General features: G+C 47.2%; 1 protein-coding gene across 1 annotated transcript in view; it reads right to left on the bottom strand.

Annotated features, from left to right (window-relative positions):
- The window catches only part of HABP2 (hyaluronan binding protein 2), a 31,623-nt gene extending 11,728 nt beyond the window's left edge, over positions 1-19,895 (bottom strand). The window contains exons 1-3 of the mRNA XM_036898915.2: positions 19,737-19,895; positions 7,962-7,998; positions 1,203-1,313 (exon numbers count right to left, since the gene is read on the bottom strand). Of these exons, the coding sequence (XP_036754810.2) occupies positions 1,203-1,313; positions 7,962-7,998; positions 19,737-19,802 (214 nt within the window). The 5' untranslated portion in view covers positions 19,803-19,895. The remainder of the gene's footprint in view (positions 1-1,202; positions 1,314-7,961; positions 7,999-19,736) is intronic.
- Between the last annotated feature and the right edge of the window lie 1,880 nt (positions 19,896-21,775).

Below are 21,775 nucleotides of genomic sequence, written 5' to 3'. Positions count from 1 at the left end.
AACTGCAGCCACACAACTAGACAGAAGGATTCAGGGGAGTGAGAGGACAGGTGAGAAGGAGTAGTGACTGTCTCCCCTTGGCCTGGCTTTCGATGGGGCCTTTCTCATTGAGAAACTCTTCTTTCCATCATCAGTATTTTTCTCCTCCCAGTCTCGCTGGGAGTGCCACGGGGTCTGTCTCTGATGCTGAAGGCATTTCACAAGCCTGAAGACCTCCCCTACTCCAGTGCCCGGGGGTGGAGGTCAGGAGTGGGGAAAGAAAACCCACCCCTAATGAAACACAAGCTTTCTGAACATCAGGAAAGAAGACCAAAGGCAAGAGGGTGACAGAAGAATTGACGGCGAGGAGGAAATGACCCAGTGGCCTTCATCTTTCTTCAACTACTTGTTCAGTTAGATTTTGTCATATTTCATCTGTGCCTTTGGCTTTTCATGGTTGTCTGAATGGATCGTCCCTTGGGGAATTCTTTATCCTTCTGTTCACACACATTGTTCTTTGGTTCAGGAACGAGGATCCCTGGGCCCGGCTCTTGTTTTGATGGTCCCTTCTGATGTTCCCCTGATGCCCTGTGTCTTGGCCCTGCCTTCCAGGCCACTTCGCACAGTTACACAGTTTTTATTCCAGCTGCGAAGTGCTTTCCATCCCTTCTCCTGCTTTAATCTCATGTCTTTGCTTGGGCCCAGGTTCTCATTTTCCTGTCTGTCCCATTGCTTGGGTTTTGAAGCCATAAAAACAAAAACAAATATGGCAGAAGCACATGTGTGAGCACACAGACACACAGACACACGCACACACACACACACAAACACACACAACTGAGCAAAGCTTCTGAAAAAGAAAAACCCAGCATAGGTAGAACTGAATGGAAGTCCCAGTGCCAGATCTGAATGCTACAATCTGATGCCTGATGCAAACTCAAGCTCTTTAGCATCATTGCGTGTAACCAAAACTAGGCACGATTTTGAATGTGACTCTTGCAGTGTCAGGAGACCTGGAGGATGATGCAGTAACTTGCTGTCTGACTTTGGTAAATGATTCTAACTAAAAAAAAGTGGGTCTAAATAATTTCTTGGACACCTATTTTATGGTGCTGGTCAGAAAGGAAGAGAGCGAGACCCTTGCATATGGCCACACATAAACTCCCTTCCCGGCGCACTGCCCTTCTCCCAGGAGGGCCCCCCCAAACGGCATCGGGACCTACCATCCTCTGTGTAGTACCAGTCGGGATTCTCAGCATAGGCAGTAGTACTACTGGAGGGCTCCTCTGGGTCGTATTGCTCATAGCTGTACTCATAGTTATCAGGAGTCCAGACTACAGAAGTGGGAACAGGACAGAAGAAACCCTGATCATTAGACACAAATTAGTCCACATTTTATTTTGCTGAACAGCTTTTTTCCCTAAATATTTCTAAGTTGTGCAGAAAGAATTTGTGTGTCTTTCCAGCTCCTCACACAGATGAGGTAGACAGAAGGGGTCATGCGCAGCGAGTTTTCATTTGGGGGGATGTGATGACCCAGCAAGGCAGCCTTGGCATTTGGCAGGGTCAAGAGCAATGGATTGGAAAGGGGAGAAGTCAAGTTCTGGCTTTCCAATGACCATGACCTTGTATGCCAATTGCATTCTCAGTCCTCAGTTTTCTCGTCTGCAAACAGCAGGAAGATGATTGGCACCTGGAAGCTTTCCAAGGTCCTATATGAGATCTGCCCAAACTCAGACCCAGTGGCACTTGAATGCTTTGTTGGGTAGTTCTGTGAATGGCATTTCTCAATGTGACTTTATTAGTCACCTTAGCTTAATGAAGTAAAGAAACTCACCACCTTCCCCTTGGTCACAGCATCAAACTACTCCCAAGTTGTATCTACCAAGTCATTACAACAACTAATATTTATTAAGCCTTTACCACGTACCAGGCCCTGTACTAAGCATTTTACATGCAACATCTTCTTCCATCCTCATAAAAACCTAGGTTATTATTATCTCTACTCTAAGTTGAGAAACTTTAGGCTGAAAGAGGTTAAGTAATGCCCAAGATCATATAGCTAATGATTGGCAGGGTATGAATCAAGACAGTTTATATCCATGTAATTCCTAAATCACACTAGTTCGAGTCCTTCAACTGGTCTCTAACACTGCCTCAGATAATTCTCACTTCCCCTTGGGGAAGGATTCCAACCATCCCCATTGCATATTCCACCTGCTAATGAGAAATTGCCCGAGGACCACCATGAGAAGCTCCCTGCAGTTTGTCCCCAAAGACGGAGGGAAGTGTATGGTGTTGCCCACAGTTGTAAACCTCACACTAGGCCAGTCTGTTGGGACAAGTATGTGTGTTTAAGGCTGGACTCAAGCTCTTTGTTGTCTGGGGGCTTGGAAAATGCTGGTAGCTCTGTGGCTCATGGAAAGAATTTTTGGAATTTGAAGTGAGTTGACTTGATTTTGCTTTCTCCACCTGGCAAGTGGATAAGGAAGCTGTCCAGAGATGCGCATGATAAGGAGGCAGGAGCAAGTGCAGATAGCCAACTCCAAACGGCTCCCCCACAGAGCCAGCTGATGGCTGGTTAGATGGCGCTTTTCCTAAGCCTGATTATCAACCACATTATCTTACTGGTCTCTCAGTTCTTCCCCTTACAGTCTTTATCTCTTGGACTTTTGAAAAATCGACTTTTGCACAATGGCTGTTTTATATTTCCCATTAAAGTGGAACTATCTTTTTTATTTCCTTTTTGAATACGCCAACTCTGGTTCCTTGCCAGAGCTTCAGCTCATTTATCACAGTGTCAAGTCAAGACTCCCTTTGCTTGCTCATTATTTCTCCGGAGCTGCTTTTCCCCCACTATGAAAATGCTTACAGAGGAGGCCACCTTTCCAGGGATGAGGATCTAAGCTGAAGATAAGGCCATTGTTTTCCTGGAGCAAATAAAGTTTCTTTCCAGTCAGTGTGATAAAGCAGAGAGAGAGAAACTGAGAAAAAAATGTTTTTCTGAGTTTGACATGAAAGATTTCACACTGACATTTAGGAGAGACAACGGGCTTGGTAATGAGATGATTGCATCACTTCTTTCTTTTTTTCTTTGGAGAATTCATTTTTGTTTTTCCAACGGGTGTTTACAGATAAGTGCCTTCAGATTGCTCCTGTAATTTCTTCCATCACTCCCACAGGTTGAGGGTCAGACTGGCTAATCTTGGCTAGACCATTAAGAATCATTCTCTTCGCAGATACTTGGAAGCAGAGAAAGTTTTTACATGGAAGGAATGATGTGACCTTTCCAGGTGACAGACAATGGATGAAATGTCTGTTGGAGGATTTTGACTTGAATCCAGCTCCATTAACAAAGTCTGCTCATTTCTTAGTGAAGCGAAAGAGAAATAAAACGTGGGCTTTGAATCACACTTGTGCTAAGCAAGGCAATAAATCCCTCTTATTCTCTAGGACTCAGGTCCTTGTTTGATGTGGATAGAAGCAGGAGAGGCTTGGTGGCTCCAGAAGCCATCAAGTTGCAAGACTGTACAAAGGAAGGTACCAAGGTCCTTTACATTTGGGATGGGCTGCAACATATTTTAAAAGTGCTTTATGGGAGCAACCCTGGGAGTGTTTCTCTACCTCCAGATTCAAAGCTTATTTTGTCTTTTCCATTGTGTTGGCACTTAAGGAAGACATTGGGAACAGAGGACATCCCACATGAAAATGAGTGGGATGTGGCCTGTTATCAAAGGACCCTCCAGTCTAGGGTGGGTGGGGTAAGAAAGCCAGCCAAGGAAGGAGACGTGAGTTCTCCATGAGCCCTCTGGTGTGGTGTGAGCCGACCTGATGAACAAAATGGCCCCAGTTCTCCACTCCTCCCTGGAGCCACACCTTTTGCAAAGTGACTTTGCCGCTCCTCCTACCAAAAGATGGAGCCAATTTCCCCAGCCCTCTGGTCTGGGTTGGCCCTGGGGCTTGCTGCGGCCAAGAGCACATGGTGGAAGGATGGTGTGCCAGCTCCAAGCCTGTGGAGCACTTCCTTTCTCTTTTCCTCTTTCTCATGGACCCGTGACTGCCATGAGAACAAGTCTGGCTTTTTCTACAGAGGATGAGAGAAGATTTGGGGCAGCAGTAGGTCCGGCTGTCCCAGCCAAGGCTGCAGACGCATAAGAAAGCCCAGCCGATCTACTAGCTGACTGCACACACGTGGGGTGGCTCAGCCAGGACAAGGTGAGCCTGTCTGGACTGGAAGAACTGCCTGGCTGAGCCCAGTCTAAACTGCCAACCCAAAGAATTGAGTTCTCAATACATGGTTAATGGTTTAAGCCATTAAACTTGGGGTACAGTACTATGCAGTAATAACAAATGGACACACACAGGGCTCAGTTGATACTGGGTTGCTATTGGACTAAGAATTTTAGATACCAGAGCATTCCTCACTGGCCCAGGTGGCTGCCAAGCCTTCGGTTTCATGGATAGAGCTCAGATGGCACCTCTCTCTTGTGGCTATTGTTGAAGTTGGTCTATATGATTTGTTTCCTCCAACCAGACAGTTAGTTTCTTAAGAGTAGGGACCATGCCTACTCCTCCTTCTGTCCAGGGTCCAGCACAGAGCCCTATATGCTGTTAATGTATGTGTGTGACAGGTCACTTTTTCCCTCTGTGGCCAAGCCAGAAGGAATCTGATTGGCCAAGACACAGAGGATACCCAGCTCTCCCGGCAAAGATCGTTGTCTGCTTGGAGCACAGTAATCAAGGAATTTAAGAGAGAGTGAGATTTGGATCATAGGAGTTTGGTAAAGAAAATGCATCCTGAGCTTTGTAGGAGGCCAGAAATTTGTCCAAGTGCTTTTCTGGGTAAAAAGGGATTGCAGCCTGACATGAAATTTGGTTCCATTGATAGGTCCGAGAAAAACACTCCGGGTTCAAATAAAAATTATTTGAGACTTTCTCTAGGCTACAGAAAAGGAGAAAGCTTTAGGGGAAGAATGCAGCAGCTGTCAGAAGCATTTTATATTTAGTACAAGAAGAAAGCATTGTGGATTTATCTTGTTTATCAGAGTCTGTTTCTAGAATTTACAGGAAGAATGCTGAGAGTATCCTGAGTTAACTCAAATAATCCTAATAATAGTTTATTATCTGCTGAGTATTTTCTATGTATTTAACCTTAAAAAAAAAAAACCAAAGCTGTGGCATAGGTATTATCTTTCCTATTTTACAGAAAAGGGCAGGATGGTATCGGAACTCAGCTCTACCTAACTCCAAGTCTGTTTGGCTTTTTTGCAAGTCCCAGAGCCTCCTGTGGGTTTGTGTTTTATGGCATTCCATGAGTTTTAGCTTCCAGGAAGTAGCACACATTGCGGAATCATTTTTAGCACACACTTCAGGTCCCTCGACCAGGATTACTGTGGTCTATACCCACGGTCTCTCAGAAAAAGCTCAGAGTTCCCGTGAAGGGGGCTGTGCAGCTGCTCTGGTTAAAGAGCTTGCCAGATGTGTGGAACGGAATAAAAATCCCTGGAATGCCGTCCCTGTTGGTGTCATCCATCACCGTGGCACAGACGGTTCCTCTGAGGGCCTCCCCCCAAACCCCAGCCCTGTTGGCCCACATTTGACGTTTCCAATCCAGCTGACAGGGCAAGCCCAGCAGAGACCCTCACTGGCAGGCATCAGGACAGCTGATGGATGGGCTCAGCTTGTGTCGCTGGGCAGAGCCAAGCCAGCTTTGAAGAGGCATTTCCGCAGGCCTGTTGGCTGTCACGTCACCTGCTTTAGGGAGATGGGCAGAGTCTGTGCTGTTTGATGGCCACCTCCTCTGCCACCTGCTGGGGCTGATGGCCTGGGCACCTTCTGCTCCAGCAAGGCCCTCACCAGGCACTGTTTCCAGCAAGACCAACTAAAGAAGCAGGTTGCCTGTGGACATAAGCATGGTGTTACCTTGGCCACACGTTTGTCTAAAGCCAACTGGGATCTGACAGATTCCATCAAGCACAACCCCCATGTGAAATTAAATCAGACACTAACAAGGGTGTTTTAGAAACCTAACCTGTTCTTTGCAGGAAGGCCCAGCTACTACATGTAGCACGTTCCACAGCCAGATATTGACAGAACACCTTAAGATGGACTCGGGAGCCCAGAGGTGGTGTACTCCAGGGTCCCTTCATCTACTCACCAAACTGCCAGAAGCTATTGGCAGAGTTATAGAGCCCAGGATTTCCAAACTCTCCACTCCCTATTAAGTGGTTTTTCATCCTGTGCTTAAATACTACCAGTGATGGAGAACTCACTACCTCACAAGAGTCCAAAAGGACATTCAGTTTTTTGGCCAGCTCTTTAGAGAATTTTTCCTGTTTTCGATCAAATTTGACCCTACAGCTTCCAACCTGTTTAATTAAAGCTAAAAGCCTTATGGACACTCAGAATAAATCCACTCTGTGATCTCTGTTCAGTAGTGTCCCTGCCTACAGTTTGAGAGTTGCTCACTGCACAATTCCAGGGTGTCATAAATGGATAGTCATTGTAGGTGTCTTTTACAACTTCCTGGCAGAGGGCAGGGAAATGTCTAGCGATAAAGACACCTCCTCATTCTCACTAGGATGGGGCTTCTTTTTGACCCCTTGAAGAGAACAAGGTCCCTTGAGTCTTCTGTGTTCCTGTTTCTTCCACTCTGTGACTCCCCCACCCCCAGCTCTGCAGCTCTGTCTCTCTGACACCCAGACCTAAGCAGCCCCTCCGTGGAACCTGAGCAATTGGGGTGAAGGCTGGGGAGGGAGGCGCCTCTTTCCGCCTTTTGGCTTGGACCCTGCCTGGGCCCCACAGAGATGCTGGTGTGACCAGCCGGGGGAGGCTCTGACATCTGAATCTGCCGAGGAACTGCATTACATGCTGCTGAATAGAACACTCTCCTCTGCTTTGGGGGGAAAGACACAGGTCCTCTCCAAAACCCACATACCACGCTCATGTGTTTTTTTTCTTTCCAATTCCACAAACGTGCCAAGCACACGAGGTGACCAAAGTCAGACATCACTTGTGGTGAGCCAGCAGGAATTTGTCTGCCCATCCAGGGCTTTGCTGCTGGGCAGTATTAATTCTCAAGCTGAATTCGGCCCAGGGGTCACTGCCTTTGCTCCAAATAAATCCTCGATGCAAAGTTTTAGGAGTTACTGTGAAGTCCATGTGCCGCCTGCCTGCTAGCGCATGTCCGCTGGGGGGCACCAGCCTCTGCACCGATGGAGTAGGGAGCAGAGTTTCCTCTCTTGGGTCTCAGAGCAGCAAAGGGAGACTTGGACCCAGTGGCAGAGGCCACAAGGGGACGATGTGGCAGGGGCAGTGGCCCTGCTCAGCCCCAGCCGAGGGCAGCGGGCAGAGGAAACAGGACTGGGAGAAGGGGAGAGGGCGAGTCTGTGGGAGACAGAGCCTCTGTGAAAGGGCGGTGAGGACGCAAGTCAGCAGGGGGCAGCGGTGGGGTGCTGGTGGGTGGCCGTCGCTGGAGTGGGTCAGCCTGCATGCTGCCATCCTCTCAGCACCGGGTGCTGGCGCCCCACCAGGTGGGCTGCAGGGAGTCGGGGTGGCACTGGCTGCCTGCCTGGGGGTAGTCCCTGCCCAGGGACGCCCTCGCTTTGCCTTGGCCTTTTCATCTCATCTCAGCCACTAATGGGCTCTGTGACCTGTGGCAGGTTACTTCCCCTCTCTGGGCCACAGTTTCCTCCTCTGTAAAATGAAAGTGTTTAACTGAGCCAGTGTTTTTTCCCTTGGGGTCCTGAGACTGGGCACCAGGGGTGTCTACAAGCCACTTGAACTTTTGTAAGGCATTGTGTGGGTGCACGAACAAACATGCCGAGTGCACTTTTCTAGGAAAATTCTCAGAAGGGTCTGTGACACTTCCAAACCATTTGAACCTTGAGGCTGCTCCAGCATTTACGTGCATGGGCCCCCTTTCCTCCACCTCAAAACCAGCCTGAGGTTGGTAAAGAGCCCAGGGCGACCCTCACACTCACCTGGGTCCAGGTCTGCGCGCAAAGACATCAGGGAGAACTGAAAAACAGAAGGACACAGAGCAGAGGCAGGTGCAGTCAGCCCCCTGCTACACCTTCCCAAGCTCCTGCAGCCCAGAGGGGCCTTTTCCAGGGTCATAGCCAGGGCACAGGTGCTCTGGGCACTTTCTGACAGCTGCACTGCGACCAGGTCGGAGGAGGGGACTATTTGAAGAGGGCCCCTCTTGCTGTGCTGTCTGTGCATCTGAAGCATTGCCTTTCTCCGTATGGACTCGTGGAGTTTACACTTACCTGTTCCTGTCGGGAGTGTGGCTGCCCAGGTATTGAGGGTCTTGTCACTTATGGTGATTAGCATATATTGAGCACCTCAGCTCTGCCTGATTCTAATTGCTGCATTTAATGGTTAGGATGGCCCTATGAGGAGGCTTCTATTAGCCAGATGAGAACATTGAGGGTCAGAGATCATACAGCTGTAATAAAAATTTAGATTCACACGCAAGTCTAGGGATTGTCTCAGGTGAGAGCTCCTTGGGACTGGGGATGGACAGATGCTTAAAACTCTCCAGTGACTTCTCATTGTTCTTGGAATAAACTATAAGTACATGCCACGACCTACAAACCTCCTCCCATACCCTTCCCTCCCTCTGCCCCTTACTAATCTCCATCCACACCTGGGTTCACAAATGACACTAACCACACTCCCCCCACCTCAGAGCCTTTGCACATGCTGTTCCTTCTGCCAGAAAGCTCTTCTCCATGACTGTCACAACTTAAATGTCATCCTCTCAAGGAGAACTTCCCTAGGTGCCCTATCAGACACCCCCCTCACTGTCTTGTCCCTGCACCTGTTTCCTCCATGATCCTTGCTAGAACACATAGTTTTGTATTTGTTTATTGGCATGTTACCTGTTCCTCACGTTAGACTCTGCCCTCCAGAAAGGCAAGGATCTTGTCTGTTTTGCCAATGATGTATTATCCCCTATCAGGCACAGTGCTTGACACATAGCACTCCTCAAAAAGGTTTTGCTGAATAAATAGTGATATGAACAGTTCCTTTTAAAATGTGATACTTACCAGAAAAAGAAAGTTTTTCATCATTTAACAGCTGAAATATTTTCTTTCACTTACGTCAGGGGCCAGCAACCTGAGGCCCTTGGGTCAAACCAACAGTTTTGGTTGTATAAATACATTTTTACTGGAACACAGCCACACCCATTTGCTTACATATTGTCCAAGGCTGCTTTTGTGTTACAATGGCAGGATGGAGACAGAATAGCCCCAACTATTTCCTATCTGGCACTTTACTGATTTTTAAAACAAGAGTCCGATCACCCAACATTTTCCCCTTTGGATCTTGGCAGCTGAAAAGCTGCGTCCAACATGGTTATCTTCCCGGTACCCACATTCGTCTGGGCAGTCTAGTATATTTTCTCCCTCCACCCTCAGCAGAGGTTTTAATTTTCTGTTGTACTGAAGGCCTCCTTAACCATCTGGGGAAGTAGGCAGATGATAAATTAGGGAAGAAAGGTAAAACGCAAGAATGCATCCTGACCCGATGAACCGAGGGCACCACATGGAGCAGGATCCTCGACAAAAATGCTTATCCTGAATCTTCTCATGAGGGGCACAGCAGAGCCAAATGTGGCCATTCTACAAAACTAGCAGGTCAAACTCTAAAATAAGGCAAGTGTCATAAAAGGCAGAGAAGATGGGAAGATTGCTCTTTATTAAACGAGACTCAAAAGATATGACAAGTAAATGCTCCTTGCTTTTAAAAAAAAAACTATGAAGGACATTACTGGGACAATAGGAAATTTGAATATAGACTTATTTTAGACAGTATCAGTGTCTCAATGTGGTATTTCTTGAGAATAATGTTGGTGGGATACTGTAGGAAAATGTCCTTATCCTTAGAAGATGATGCTGAAGTACTGAGGGTGGTGTCTGCAGTGTAGCTGCAAATAATTCAGCCAAATAATTCAAACCAAAGCCAACATATGTAGAGACGCACATGGGAGAGCAAGAAAGCAAATGTGGCAAAATGTTCGTTGTTGCATCTATCTGGTGAAGAATATTCAGTGTATTATCCTTTCCATCTTTCTGGAGGGTTGACAAATTGCAAAATAAAAGGCTGGGGAGAGGAAAGGGATGCAAACAAGGAAGGGAGACCCTTTGCTGTCTGGCCTGAGCAGCTTTAATTCCCGCCTGGCCCGCCAGCCCTGTTTCTGCAGAGAATGAGACAAGAGGTGGGTGTTCTGTTTGGGGTGGTGGTTGATAGTGGGGACCCTCACAGAGGAAGGGTAATTTCAGGTCTGAGAGGTGTTCCAGGGCCTGGGGCTTGAACAGGGGGAGTCTGAAGTTGACCCCTCTGGGCTTGAGTGCCCCGGCAGTGCCACACAAGGGGCATGAGAGGACTCCCAGCACAAACCGTTACCCCCCTTCAATCTCACTGTCCTCGCAGCCAGCCACCTTGGTCCTGGTCCTTTGTCCCACCTCATTTTCCTCCCATGGAGCTTGACAGAGGGCAGGGCCTGTGTCACTCCACCTGTATTCTCCCAGCCTTGGGGAGACAGCTGCTGACATCTCTCGTTTGAGCTGAATAGCGCCGGTTGTGCCTGGCCACCGTCAGCCCTGAGAAGTGGGCAGGACAGGAGAGAGGACTTGGAGGAAAAGCTCCTCCAAAACCTGCCTGGGCCAGAGCCCCAGATCTCCAAAACTGGAGCCTGAGGGGTGACCAGGTGCTGCGCTGCCCACAGCCAGCAGGTGGCAGACGTGCCCTTCTCGGGAGCAGGAGCTGGGGCTGGAGGGAAAGCAGACAAAAAGAGCGGGCCTTCCAGGGCCGGAGGGCCTTCAGATGCCACTGGCTCTCAGGGGAGCAGATGCTGCCTCGCTGGGCAGCCTGGGCTGCATGTCCGGGGTCCCAAGGACTCGAAGCAGGCCCACTCATTCTGTGAATCACTGGGTCTACTCCCAGAAAAGCTGTGGTGACATGTGGAAACTGGCAGCCCAAACACCAGGCTTGTATCTGGGGAACCATCTGAGAAAGGCCAGGCCAGTAGCCAATTACTTATGCCATTCATCTGGATCCGGAAACTGCCCTGCATAGTGGTGGGGCACGTGGGGTGGGTGGACAGGCACAGTATTTGCCTCCTTTCATTCCATTATTCATTCACTTTTTCCACAGAGACAGGGAAATGATAGAACTCCGGGCCTAACACTTGCAAATCCAAAGAGGAAGATCACTGAAGCCAAAGGAGGAGGAGGAGGAGAAGGGAGAGACAGCTGAGACTTCAATGCACATTCATTAAGAGCTGCCACTGCGTCAAGGACTGTGCTCAATATTTTACATGCATTTTTTGCCCACAATACTTGGTAATTGAGGTACTATAATTAGGTCCATTTCAGAGGTGAGAAAACAGGTTTGCAAAGGTTAAGTTGCTCCGAGTAAATGAGCTGGGAAGGGCTGAGGCCAGCGTAGAATGGAGCCAGTCTCACAGGTGAGCTCTTGCCCTTGCTCCCCACTGCAGTGAGGGATGGGGGGCCACGGCAGGCATGCAGTGCAGTCAAAGGGTGGAGGAGAAGGAACCGGAAGAGCACCGAACTGTAAGAGAGGCAGGCACTGAGCCAGGTTAGGAGATCAGGCCCCTGTTCTTGGAAAGCTTCAGGAAAGGCCTGCCCAGACTAGTCCAGGCCAGCAGGACACAGAGAGGGCCACTGGGCCCCACTGACAGCTGTGGACGGCACAAAAGTCAGCTTGGGCCTCAGTCAGTTCACTGTGGCAAACACATCGCAACAAACATCACCACGCAAATCAAAAGGCATGCAAGCCACCGCTCTCTTCTCCCACATCCATTCCTAGTCTCAAGAGGGCTAATGCAGCATCTGGTCACAACTGCCCCAGTTCCTCTTAGAGTCCTGGAAATAGTTGCTTCTTGCACATGGAAAGAGAGATGCTTTGCAGTAGATTCAGAGAGACCCCTCTAGGTCCAATTGCTGGTCCACCTACTCCACACTCAGGCTTCTCAGTGGATCTGTGACTTGGGACTCTGGCCTTCCCCAGCTAAGAGCAGGCTCTCAGCAATGCTGAACTCCCCTCGGTCACCAAGGAGTGGTTGCAGTGTCATCTAGGCTAAGCCTGGTTAGTTAGGAAGACGGGGAGGGGTAGAGAGGATATGGTGCCTTGAGTATTGCAGTTTTTAAAGTGTAATCTTTGGGGTGGAAGGCATTGAGGTCTAATCTATTTTGTCCTATCTCTAATTTAGTGACTATTTTAACTCAGGTTCTTCCTCTACCTTTCAGAATTCTAAACCTTCTGGAAAACAAAACAAAAAGGCAGAGGCTAAAGTGCAAAAAGTCTGTGTTGATGAGTTTCAGGAATTAGGTGATGGAGAATGTTCTCAGAGGATTGGGAGGGAGCGGAGGGATGAGATATGGGGCTTGACTGTCCTTCGGGGCCAGAAGCTTGGCTTAGAATGAATCACCAACAGAAAAATATTTTACCTGGTAGGTAACGATGGGACTCTAATCCCAGCCATCCCTTCCTCCTTTGATTTTTTGCCATGACCTGGTGGTAGACCAGATGTCTACTGACCACCGAGGCAGGATTGCATTACTGCTGGGGCAGCTGGAGAGGAGAGAACTCAGCCCCATGGCCAAGCGAGGCTGCAGCTACTGGGCTGGGACAAGAGGGCGTAACTCAGGGACAAGCACGCAGGGGCAAGAGTACACAGCTCAGCAGGCCAGTCCTCCCTGCTGAACAAAGAGCTCAAGGTCAGGCTGAGCGGTGGCAGTGACAGAAGACAGAGGTGGCCAGTGTCCCCGTCACTAGCTCAAGTGTTGCCCCATACCCCTCCCACTCTGGCTCCTACTGCAAACAAGCTATGTCATAAGATGAACAGTCATACAGAGCCACTCGGTCCTTTTTTTAAAAAAAAAATATGTAAAATATATGTAACATAATGTTTTTCATTTTAACCATTTGTAAGCATACCATTCAGTGACATTAGGTACATTCACAATGATGTATAGCCATCACCACTATCTTTACCTAAAACTTTTTCATCATCTGCAACATAAACCCTATATTCATTAGACAATGATTCCTTCCTCCCTGTCCAGCTCCTAATAACTGCTATTCTATTTTCTGTTTCTATGAATTTGCTTATTCTAAGTACCTCTTTATAAGTGGAATCATACAATATTTGTCCTTCTGTGACTGGATTTATTTCACTCTGCATGCTATAGCATGTATCAAAATTTCATTCCTTTTATGGCTGAATAGCATTTCATTGAATATCTCATTTTGTTTATCCATTCATCTGTTGATGGACACTTGGGTTGTTTATATCTTTTGGCTATTGTGAATAATGCTACGAAGAATATGTACAAATATCTATTCTGGTCCCTGCTTTCCATTCTTTTGGGTTATACCTAGGAGTGGACTTTGCTGGGTCATATGGTAGTTCTGTTTAACCTTCTGAGGAGCAGCCATGCTCTTTTTGACAGTGGCTGCACCTTTGTACATTCCCATAATGCATGAGGGTTCCGATCTTCCCACATCTTTGCCAACACTTGTTATTTTTCATTTTTAGAAAGTCACCCACCCAGACTAATAGGTGTAAAGTGGTGCCACTCAATCCTTTGTTATCACAGGGAACCCTTCCCTTCTTGCTTTAGCATACAAGACGCACAGTGCTGTTTCAGGACTGGCGGGTTCACTGTGGCTTTGCTCTAATCTGAAGCTCAGGGCAAGGGGGTAAGACTCCAAAGGGGAAATTTAGAGGCCAAAGGAGACACACTGGCCAGTGGCCCACGTAGGTGGTTTCCTTCTTGAGAGCCTGGGTAAAGCCCAGGACCACAGTGACCGGCCATGGTGCATTGTGGAGAGGAGCTGGTCTAGACCCTTCATGTACAGAGGAGGAAGCTGAGGTCCAGTGGGGTGAAGTACTTCTATAAGGGCATGAGTAGGTTGGGGGACGGACTTGAGGACAGACCTCCTGGGGCCAATCATCGGTGTCTGGCTCAGAGGGACCCTGGGCAGCTTTGCTGCTGTAAAGCTCAGACCTGTGCGTAGTTAACTGAGGGCTGGCCTGAAATTCCATGTGGCAAGCAGAGATGGAGCAGGGGCAGAGAGAAGAGTTCGTTGGTAGAGCCTGGGCATCGCCATTTTGACCAGAGAGCTTGGTAAAAATTCAGATCCCAGGCCCTACTCGGAGCAGCTGTGCTTGCTGGGCCTGGAGTGGGCCCAGATCACGGACTTTCAACAGCACCCAGCAACAGCAAGGGCTCTGCCTTTGGCCACACCTTGATTATACCTCCCTTTGGCATGAAGCTCCTGGCCAAGGAGACTCATGAACCTATCTTTGCTCCCATGCAAGTCGTTGACTCTCTCTGTGCCTCAGTTTCCCTAATTATATAAGTAAGAATTCCCTTACCCAACCTGATGTTTTATTCCAGGGGATTTGGCTGCTCAGGGGGAGCATGGCATTTGCTAAGGACTTCCTGTTCCTTCAGGTAAGCACTTGGTGAGGAATATCAGTATAAATGGAGCATCCTAGGGACTTGGGTTAAACAGACTTGGGGGTGGAAGTTGATGGTTAAGGAGTGAGGTCATCCAAGATAGGGAGATTGAAAAAAAACAAACATTCATTTCTGGATCTGATAATGCACCTGGAAGCCTTTTGAAAAGGCAAATGAACAAGCAAAGCGCAGGATGAGTCTGAGGCCCACCATATTGGCCAAGCAGCCTCAGCAATAGCCCAGAGGTTCAAAAGAGGAACTTCCCGCTGATGGGAACCAGCTGCACCCCTGAAGCTGTCTCCACTTCTGTGTTTTCTTCTGTGTGTGGAACGTGAACCACGGGTGGTACCCCAGCTGACTTGGGTGTTGCCTGGCCAGCGCATGACATAACATCAAACCAGCGTGAGAAAGTCATTCCTTCTCAATATTACTGTCAACTCTTCCAATGCCATTACAAAGAAAGACTCAGGGTGCTGCTGGCAAGTCTCTCTCCTCTCCCTCTTGCTAATCTCCCCTTCTAGCAAGAAGACAGCAGGGCTTTAGGCTCTGGGCTTTAGTGTGACAACTGCAGCCAGTTAGAATTCAATGACACTGTTTTGTCTTTGATTTTTCTATTTATAGTAGTGACAGTTTCCTTTATAAATATATTTAGATAGCAAAAAGGTGAATCTGTTTAACAAAAGTATTTAGAAACCACTTTGGGCTTTGGCAAAATGCTGAAGGTGGATTTATTCACAGCTAAAGTTTTGGAAACACTGAACTAATATTTGGCAAGACTTGATCCTCCTGGGGTGCAAAAGAAAAGCTTTGGGAACTGTTGAAGGAACCTCCAAGTAATAGGAACTTTATCTGCAGTCTGAGGCCACTGTCCCTTCTGATACCCTCAGTATCACATTGAAAGGTCCCATTTGTTTTAGGGTAGCGCCTAGCATGGCCAGCTCGACCACACTAGTCCTGAACATGACTTGGCAGCGGACGGACCCGGGTTTCAGTCTCAGCTTTGGAACCCCCTGGGGCTGCCGTCTTAGGCAGATCATTTAACCTTCTCCATTGCTTAGTTTCTTATCTATAAAATGAGGATGACAGTGGTCCCTACCTCATACCTCATGGGGTTGTGGGAGGCTGGAAGAAGATAATACAGAAAGGATATAATATCTGATTAAAGATGTAATAAACTTAATAAATGGTTCCTGCTATGATTATCATTAGGATTATTAGCCACCGTTGTCAGTGAGTTGGAATAATTTTTTTTTCATAAATCGTGGAATGCCTGAGGAGAGCTCACGCAGCACAAACTCCTCCTGGAGCTTGTTTGTCAGGTCACAGGCATGTCACACCAACCCGCCCTCCCCCATTTTTCCCGGGATGCTTGCCAAATTTTAAGCCAGGAAACCTTGTTATATTAATTATGAAGAAAAAGCATGTTTTATTTAAAATCCTGGCTGCCAAATATTCTGCCATGCTGTTTCTCTGTGACGGCAGAATTGCTTTTGCATTTAGGAAACCTTAATGAATTTAAAAATATAACTATATCTGTGCCTATATACACACGTGATTTCCTGCGACCCGATTTCCCGCGACCCGATTTCCCTAAATACCAGTGTATACTGCCAAAGCTAATGAGCTGGACTCGTGCTTACGATGCATGTTTTTAAAAAAATCTGTAAGTCGCAGTGAAATACAGTCCCTCTTTTTTCCAAAGGGCTCTGTGTGGGTCACAGCCAGAGGGAGGGATATTCCTTTAGGCCTGAAAGAGACTGACATTCTGGAGTGTCACCGCTTTGAAAAGGGTGTCTTGTATCCTTCTGTCACAGGCCTTGTTTGGTTTCGGGGTCCATACAGAATTAGAAGCTTGGATTAATCAGATGCTGAGTCTAGTTAGTTGACCATCCAAAATGGGCTCTAATACTTTGATATCCGTAGTGTTTCTGAACAACAACCACACAAGCTTGTACTCTCTCTGTTAGTCTGTCACTCTCAAAGATAGAATCAGGCAGGTAATGTACATCCATCAAGCAGAAAGGGTGTCAACAGTAGAAAGTGGAGGGGCCTGTGGGGCCTAGGGGGGGCTTATTCTTACGATGATGGGAGTAATAGTCCCTCCCCTCCATGGTACTATGCAGGAATGTGAACCTCATGTTACTGGAGTATCTGATTTTCAAGAAAAGCTGAGTATCCATATTGTTCTGTGAAATGTGCTGATTTTCAAATGTTACCAAGCAATTGCAAGGAATTGAAATACTCTGCAGGCTGGACTTCGACCCACCAAATAAAACATGGGCTGTGAGCAGAATGCACCCCAAGCTGTCACTTTGCAAACTCTGGTTTATGCAAATATTTCCGAGGCTCTCTACTTGGGAGGATTCTAGAGTTCTAGAGTTTTTGCGTTTAAACTCTAAAGCCCAGAGATGGGGGAAAGAAAACAAGCATATTAACTGTAAGGTCCCTCGGGAGAGGAGAAGTCAGTATTTTCTCTCCTCTCTGGGGATAGGCCAAGATAAGCAGGATAGGCCTGACAAGCTTGTTCCTCTGGCTTCTGACTTTGGAAGAAGTCAAATTGTATTAATGGCCAAGGCCAGTGTCCTCCAAAATCATCCTAAGAACCAGAGCAGGAAGAGATTTCTAAGTTCTGGAGAGAGAGCATGCCCTTCATATAGCTGAGCAGACCTCCTGCAAGGGGCAAGGAGTCGGACAGACTTGGGTCTCCATCCTGGTTGGGAAATTAGTTTAACATCTCTGGGCTTGTTTCTCATCCATAAAACAGGGATAACAGTATGGGGCTGTGCTGGGGATAAGTGTTCAAAACTGAGAGCCAAATCAAGGCCAGACCAGGGAGGCACTGTGATTGAATCCCTGGAGGTCATTGCAACAGTATTTGAGCCATACTTCTCTGGATCATAGGTGTGGCTCAATAAAATCTAAGTTAAAGATGAAACCACAGAGAAGTTATCATAAGGTTGACTGCTTGCTCTGAATTCATGGGAGTATCCAGGCGTCTTTCCAATGGGTAGTGACCATATTTGTTGCTTTTCTTGAAAGTTCCAGAGGTACCTGAGTCCATGACACTCCAACCAGCAAACAGAGCCCTGATCTAGGAGCCTCCTGTTCCGACAGGAAGGAGCATGGCCCTGAAGCTCTGTGAGCTGAAGAAATCCCATCTTTAGCCAGGGGCCAGGCAACAGGCTTTCTGGACAGTGGACACCAGTCCATCGTCCCGAACTCAGTTCTGTCACTTTCCAGATGTATGACTTGAGCCCACTTATCTAGTTCTTTATCTGTAAAATGGGAGCAATAACAGCACATACTTCCTAGGGTCCTGTCAGAGATGAACTGAGCCACTGAAAGCAGAGCCTGGCACACTAGATTTCTCATTAAATGGTAGCAGTTGGTTATTATTTTTAGCTATCTGGCTATGTGGCTCCTTTCCCTGATGATGCCCGGGACCCTCCAAAGCATCTGAGCAAGTCGGCCACTCTCCCCTGGATGTGTGTGTAGTAGCCTGTGGAACACGAGCAGCCTTCCCGACCACCTGTCTGGCACACATCTGGGGCAAGAAAACATTCCAAAGCCCCAGATCCTCTCTGTGGAATTGACTAAGCTCATTGCCTGAAGGCTCTCTCTCATATTTTCTCTTTTATCCATTATTGACTTATAATTTCATTGCTAACCCTACAAATTCACTGGAGCTTGCAAAAAAAGGGATTTTGGGGGACCATTATCTTTCTGTGAACTTCAAACAGACTGCATCAGCTCTCCTCCTTGCCCACAAACTTTAGGATCTAATTCCTTCTGACTGGTTCTTTCTGTAGACCCCTCATGGGCCACTGATAATTTCCACCGCCTTTCTCTAGACTGTGTTATTTCTGCTGTGTCTCAGCCCCAGACAGCCAACGAGCAATCAAATGATGTAGGGACTTGATAATTTGTAATTGCGGCTATGCCACACATATACAAGTCATCATTGGAAGAGAAAATGCTTGCAGAGGTGAGTCACTTGGCAGCTTAATATGTGGCTAAGGTAGATTCTGAGAATAGTTCACCAAAACAGGAGGAGAAGCTGTTGTTTTTAATGCATCTAATCAGAAAACCTGGAATTTAATCTGCTTCCAACAGGAAAGCTCAATGGAGTAAAATGAGAAATAAAATGCAAAAGTATTTAACAAGATATGAAGGTTATGACTATTGCTTAAGTTCTCATTCTCTTCCTGTTCTTTAAACCCCCTTTTCAATGAAGGGGCACATGTACTGATTTTTAGAGAAGTCATGTTCATTCCGAAAATTTTGAGGGAAAAGAGCTAAAGTTTATTGAAAGCCACATGCAATACTTTGTTTAATTGGTCTAATCAGTTCTGCTCCTCCCCACATCTGTGAGATTATCACTTGGTTTGCAGTAGAAGAAATTTAGGCTCAGAGAGGTTAGGTTACTTGCCCAACATTCCACAGCTAGAAGGGGGCAAAACCGAGATTCAAACCCTGCCTCCTAAACCCACACTCAGGCTCAAACCATATCTTGTATGGAATTCCAGGAGGTTCTGTTTCTGTTGAAAGTCCCCCTCACGTGCCCACAGAGATCCAGTGACCACTCTTGGACCACAGTGGCACACGGCAGCAGCCGACATCTCTACAGCTCACTCGCTTCCAATGCCTAGTGTCCCCATGCAAGTCCCTCTGATGGTACTTCCTTTCCCTGATCATGATGGCCTCTCTTGGGTCCCTTGCTTGCCCTCTCTGCCCCATCCTTTGAAAGGATCCTTTGAAAAAGGAGGAAAAAGTATTACTCACAAATATGCTGCCCAAATCCAATCCATCTAAGTAAACCTGTTGCACAGATCAGTTGCATCCAGCAGGAATCTCCTTCAGGACAAATCACAGCGATTCTTACCCTAGTGTTGCCCGAAATGGCTGGAAAACTGGGTCTACATGTCAGCACGTAAGGGAGAATTTGTGGCTTTCACTGTCCTCTCAAAGGGATCTTGAGATCCATGCCAGATCACAACCCATTGTCTTAGCAGATTTTCTCACCGCGGTCCCCTTCATTGGAAGCTGTTTCTGGAAACTGCTCCAAGAGGGCTCAAGTCCTTTGGCTGCTGTACAGCCGCCAATGTTACAGGCCCTCATTAGCGTGGAACCTAGGCAACTTGGCAACCCCAGCCCTTCACAACTACAGCTTCTCATCACTCTTGGCCTAGCTGGTTTGTTCCTACTAGTAACCTTGGAGTCTCTCGACTACAGATACTTGTGAGTGAAAAGAACACTTACCCCAATGGCTGTCTTTCCCACCAGAACCATGAGCAGCGGAACATGGAGAGACATTCTGGCAAACATCTTTGCCGTTTAAGGACTCTTGTTTTGCTCTAAATACAATTTCTTTTGTTGTCTATGCCTTTGGGGGGTAGGGGGGACAGCAGTCTCCAAAGATTCAGGAACAAATGAAGAGGATGCCAATTATTAACTAGGCATCAAATACTGTTTAATGTTTAATGTTTTGCAAACCAACTATCTTGATTAAACAAATGGTAACTTTGGAGCTGGGCTGAGTCATGAGTGGTTTCTTTTCAGGGAAGAAAATCTCTAAAGAAAGTGGCAGCGATAAAGAGCTCCCGGCCCCTGGGTGCACCCAGGGGGCTGCTTTACCTAACATCCCGCTCATAGGATGAGAGCGCTGGATCAGGTGAGGCCCCTGTCACAGGCCCTGGCCATTGCTGGTTCAGACAATGTTAACAGAGCTCTGATTCATTCAAGCTCAGACAGAATTAAGGCATGGATGGGCTCCTAATAACATCATGCTTTATATTCATGAAAGATAAGGGATGCACAACTGCTATTGATGAACATTGATTTGGGCCCTTTGAAGCATTGCCCATGGTTGCTTACTGGCTTCAAAAGTTTTCTTTTAAATTTCATTATGTAAGTTTTTTACTTTTTATTTATTTTTTCCTTTCATTGGAGTCTTTCTTTGATCAAGAGGGGGAAGGCAAGCCACGATGCTCCTATCTGGGCCCAGTTGTTTCCTATGTACCATATTTAGCTCTACTGGTTGCAGGTAGGACTATATAAAGTGAGTTATCTATTAAGCATGGGCCTTTAAGGACGCAATTGATCTCTTTAGTAGGTGTGGTCTTGCGCTCTTATAAACACCTGATTGCCCACAGTAATCTATGCAGTGGCTCCAGAAATCCTCCCTCCCGGGTCCTAAATCCGAGGTCTGAAACCCTGCAACCGACTGAGGCAGGTGCTCACCTGGGCCTCCTGCTCTCCCATCTGCCGTCCCTGTTGAGCGCACGCACTCACACTGCTCGGTGGCTGCTTCACCTCTGGAAGCCGGGTTGCTATCTCTGGCAGGCCCCACAGGTACTAGCGCCAGGGAAGGCCAGTCACTGCCCCAGCCACCAGATGGCCTTTGGAGGACAAACCAAATCCTGCCATTTTACCTCCTAAGTGACTCCCACTTTGGATTCTTTTCTCCACTTATTTGTCTCCATCTCATCCCTGGTCAGTACTCACCTGTTCCCTATATGCTCACACTAGTCCCTTTTTCTGGAAAGTTCTTCTGTGACCTCCCTCAGTCCTTCCCTAATCCTAACTCTCTGCCTAACTTTAGCAAGTCCACTTAGTTAACTCACCTAGCTAATGCGCCTTTCAGATCTCGGCCCAGACATTACTTCCTCAGAAGGCCTGCCTGTGCTTTTCCTTCATAGCATATATCAAGGTCATAACGGTGCACCTGTATTGCTGTTTCATTAACAATTGTTCCTCCATTGCTTTGCGAGGCTGAAAGCTCAGAGGGCAGGCATTCTGTTTGCTCGCCATTGAATTCCAGGCATTAATGTCTGACACTTGTCTGGCATGTGGTAGGTACTCGATAAATATATCTTAAAAGAATAACCACTCTATTAAAGTGACAGCTGGATACTTTATAACCAGGACAACTAAGATAGCATAGCCAACTCGATGTGAAAAGAAAAATGGATGTGAAACACTGAAGTAGTTGTGAAATTTTAAACACATGTCAACTTATTCATGAATACGACATTCATATCCATTGAATATACGATGGTCTGCTGTGAGCTAGACGTTGGCAATGCTGGCATGGAGGGGGCAGACACCAACTTCCCTCTTAAGGAGCATGCAGCATGCTTTCTGTGAAGGGGAGACAGGTGGGCATTGAAAATGCAAACAAGCTAATCTTCGCTGGTGTTAAGTGTGAAATGAATGAAGAAAAGGTAATGGAACAGAACTCCCCGGGAGTGGGAGATTTCCATAGACTGGTAGGTGATGATGTTGGTGATGGTGGCTAA

This window comes from Manis pentadactyla, chromosome 8 (assembly GCF_030020395.1).
Source record: "Manis pentadactyla isolate mManPen7 chromosome 8, mManPen7.hap1, whole genome shotgun sequence".
Lineage (NCBI taxonomy): Eukaryota > Metazoa > Chordata > Mammalia > Pholidota > Manidae > Manis > Manis pentadactyla.
Note: the sequence above shows the minus strand (reverse complement) of the source record. Positions and strands in the feature narration are given on the sequence as shown.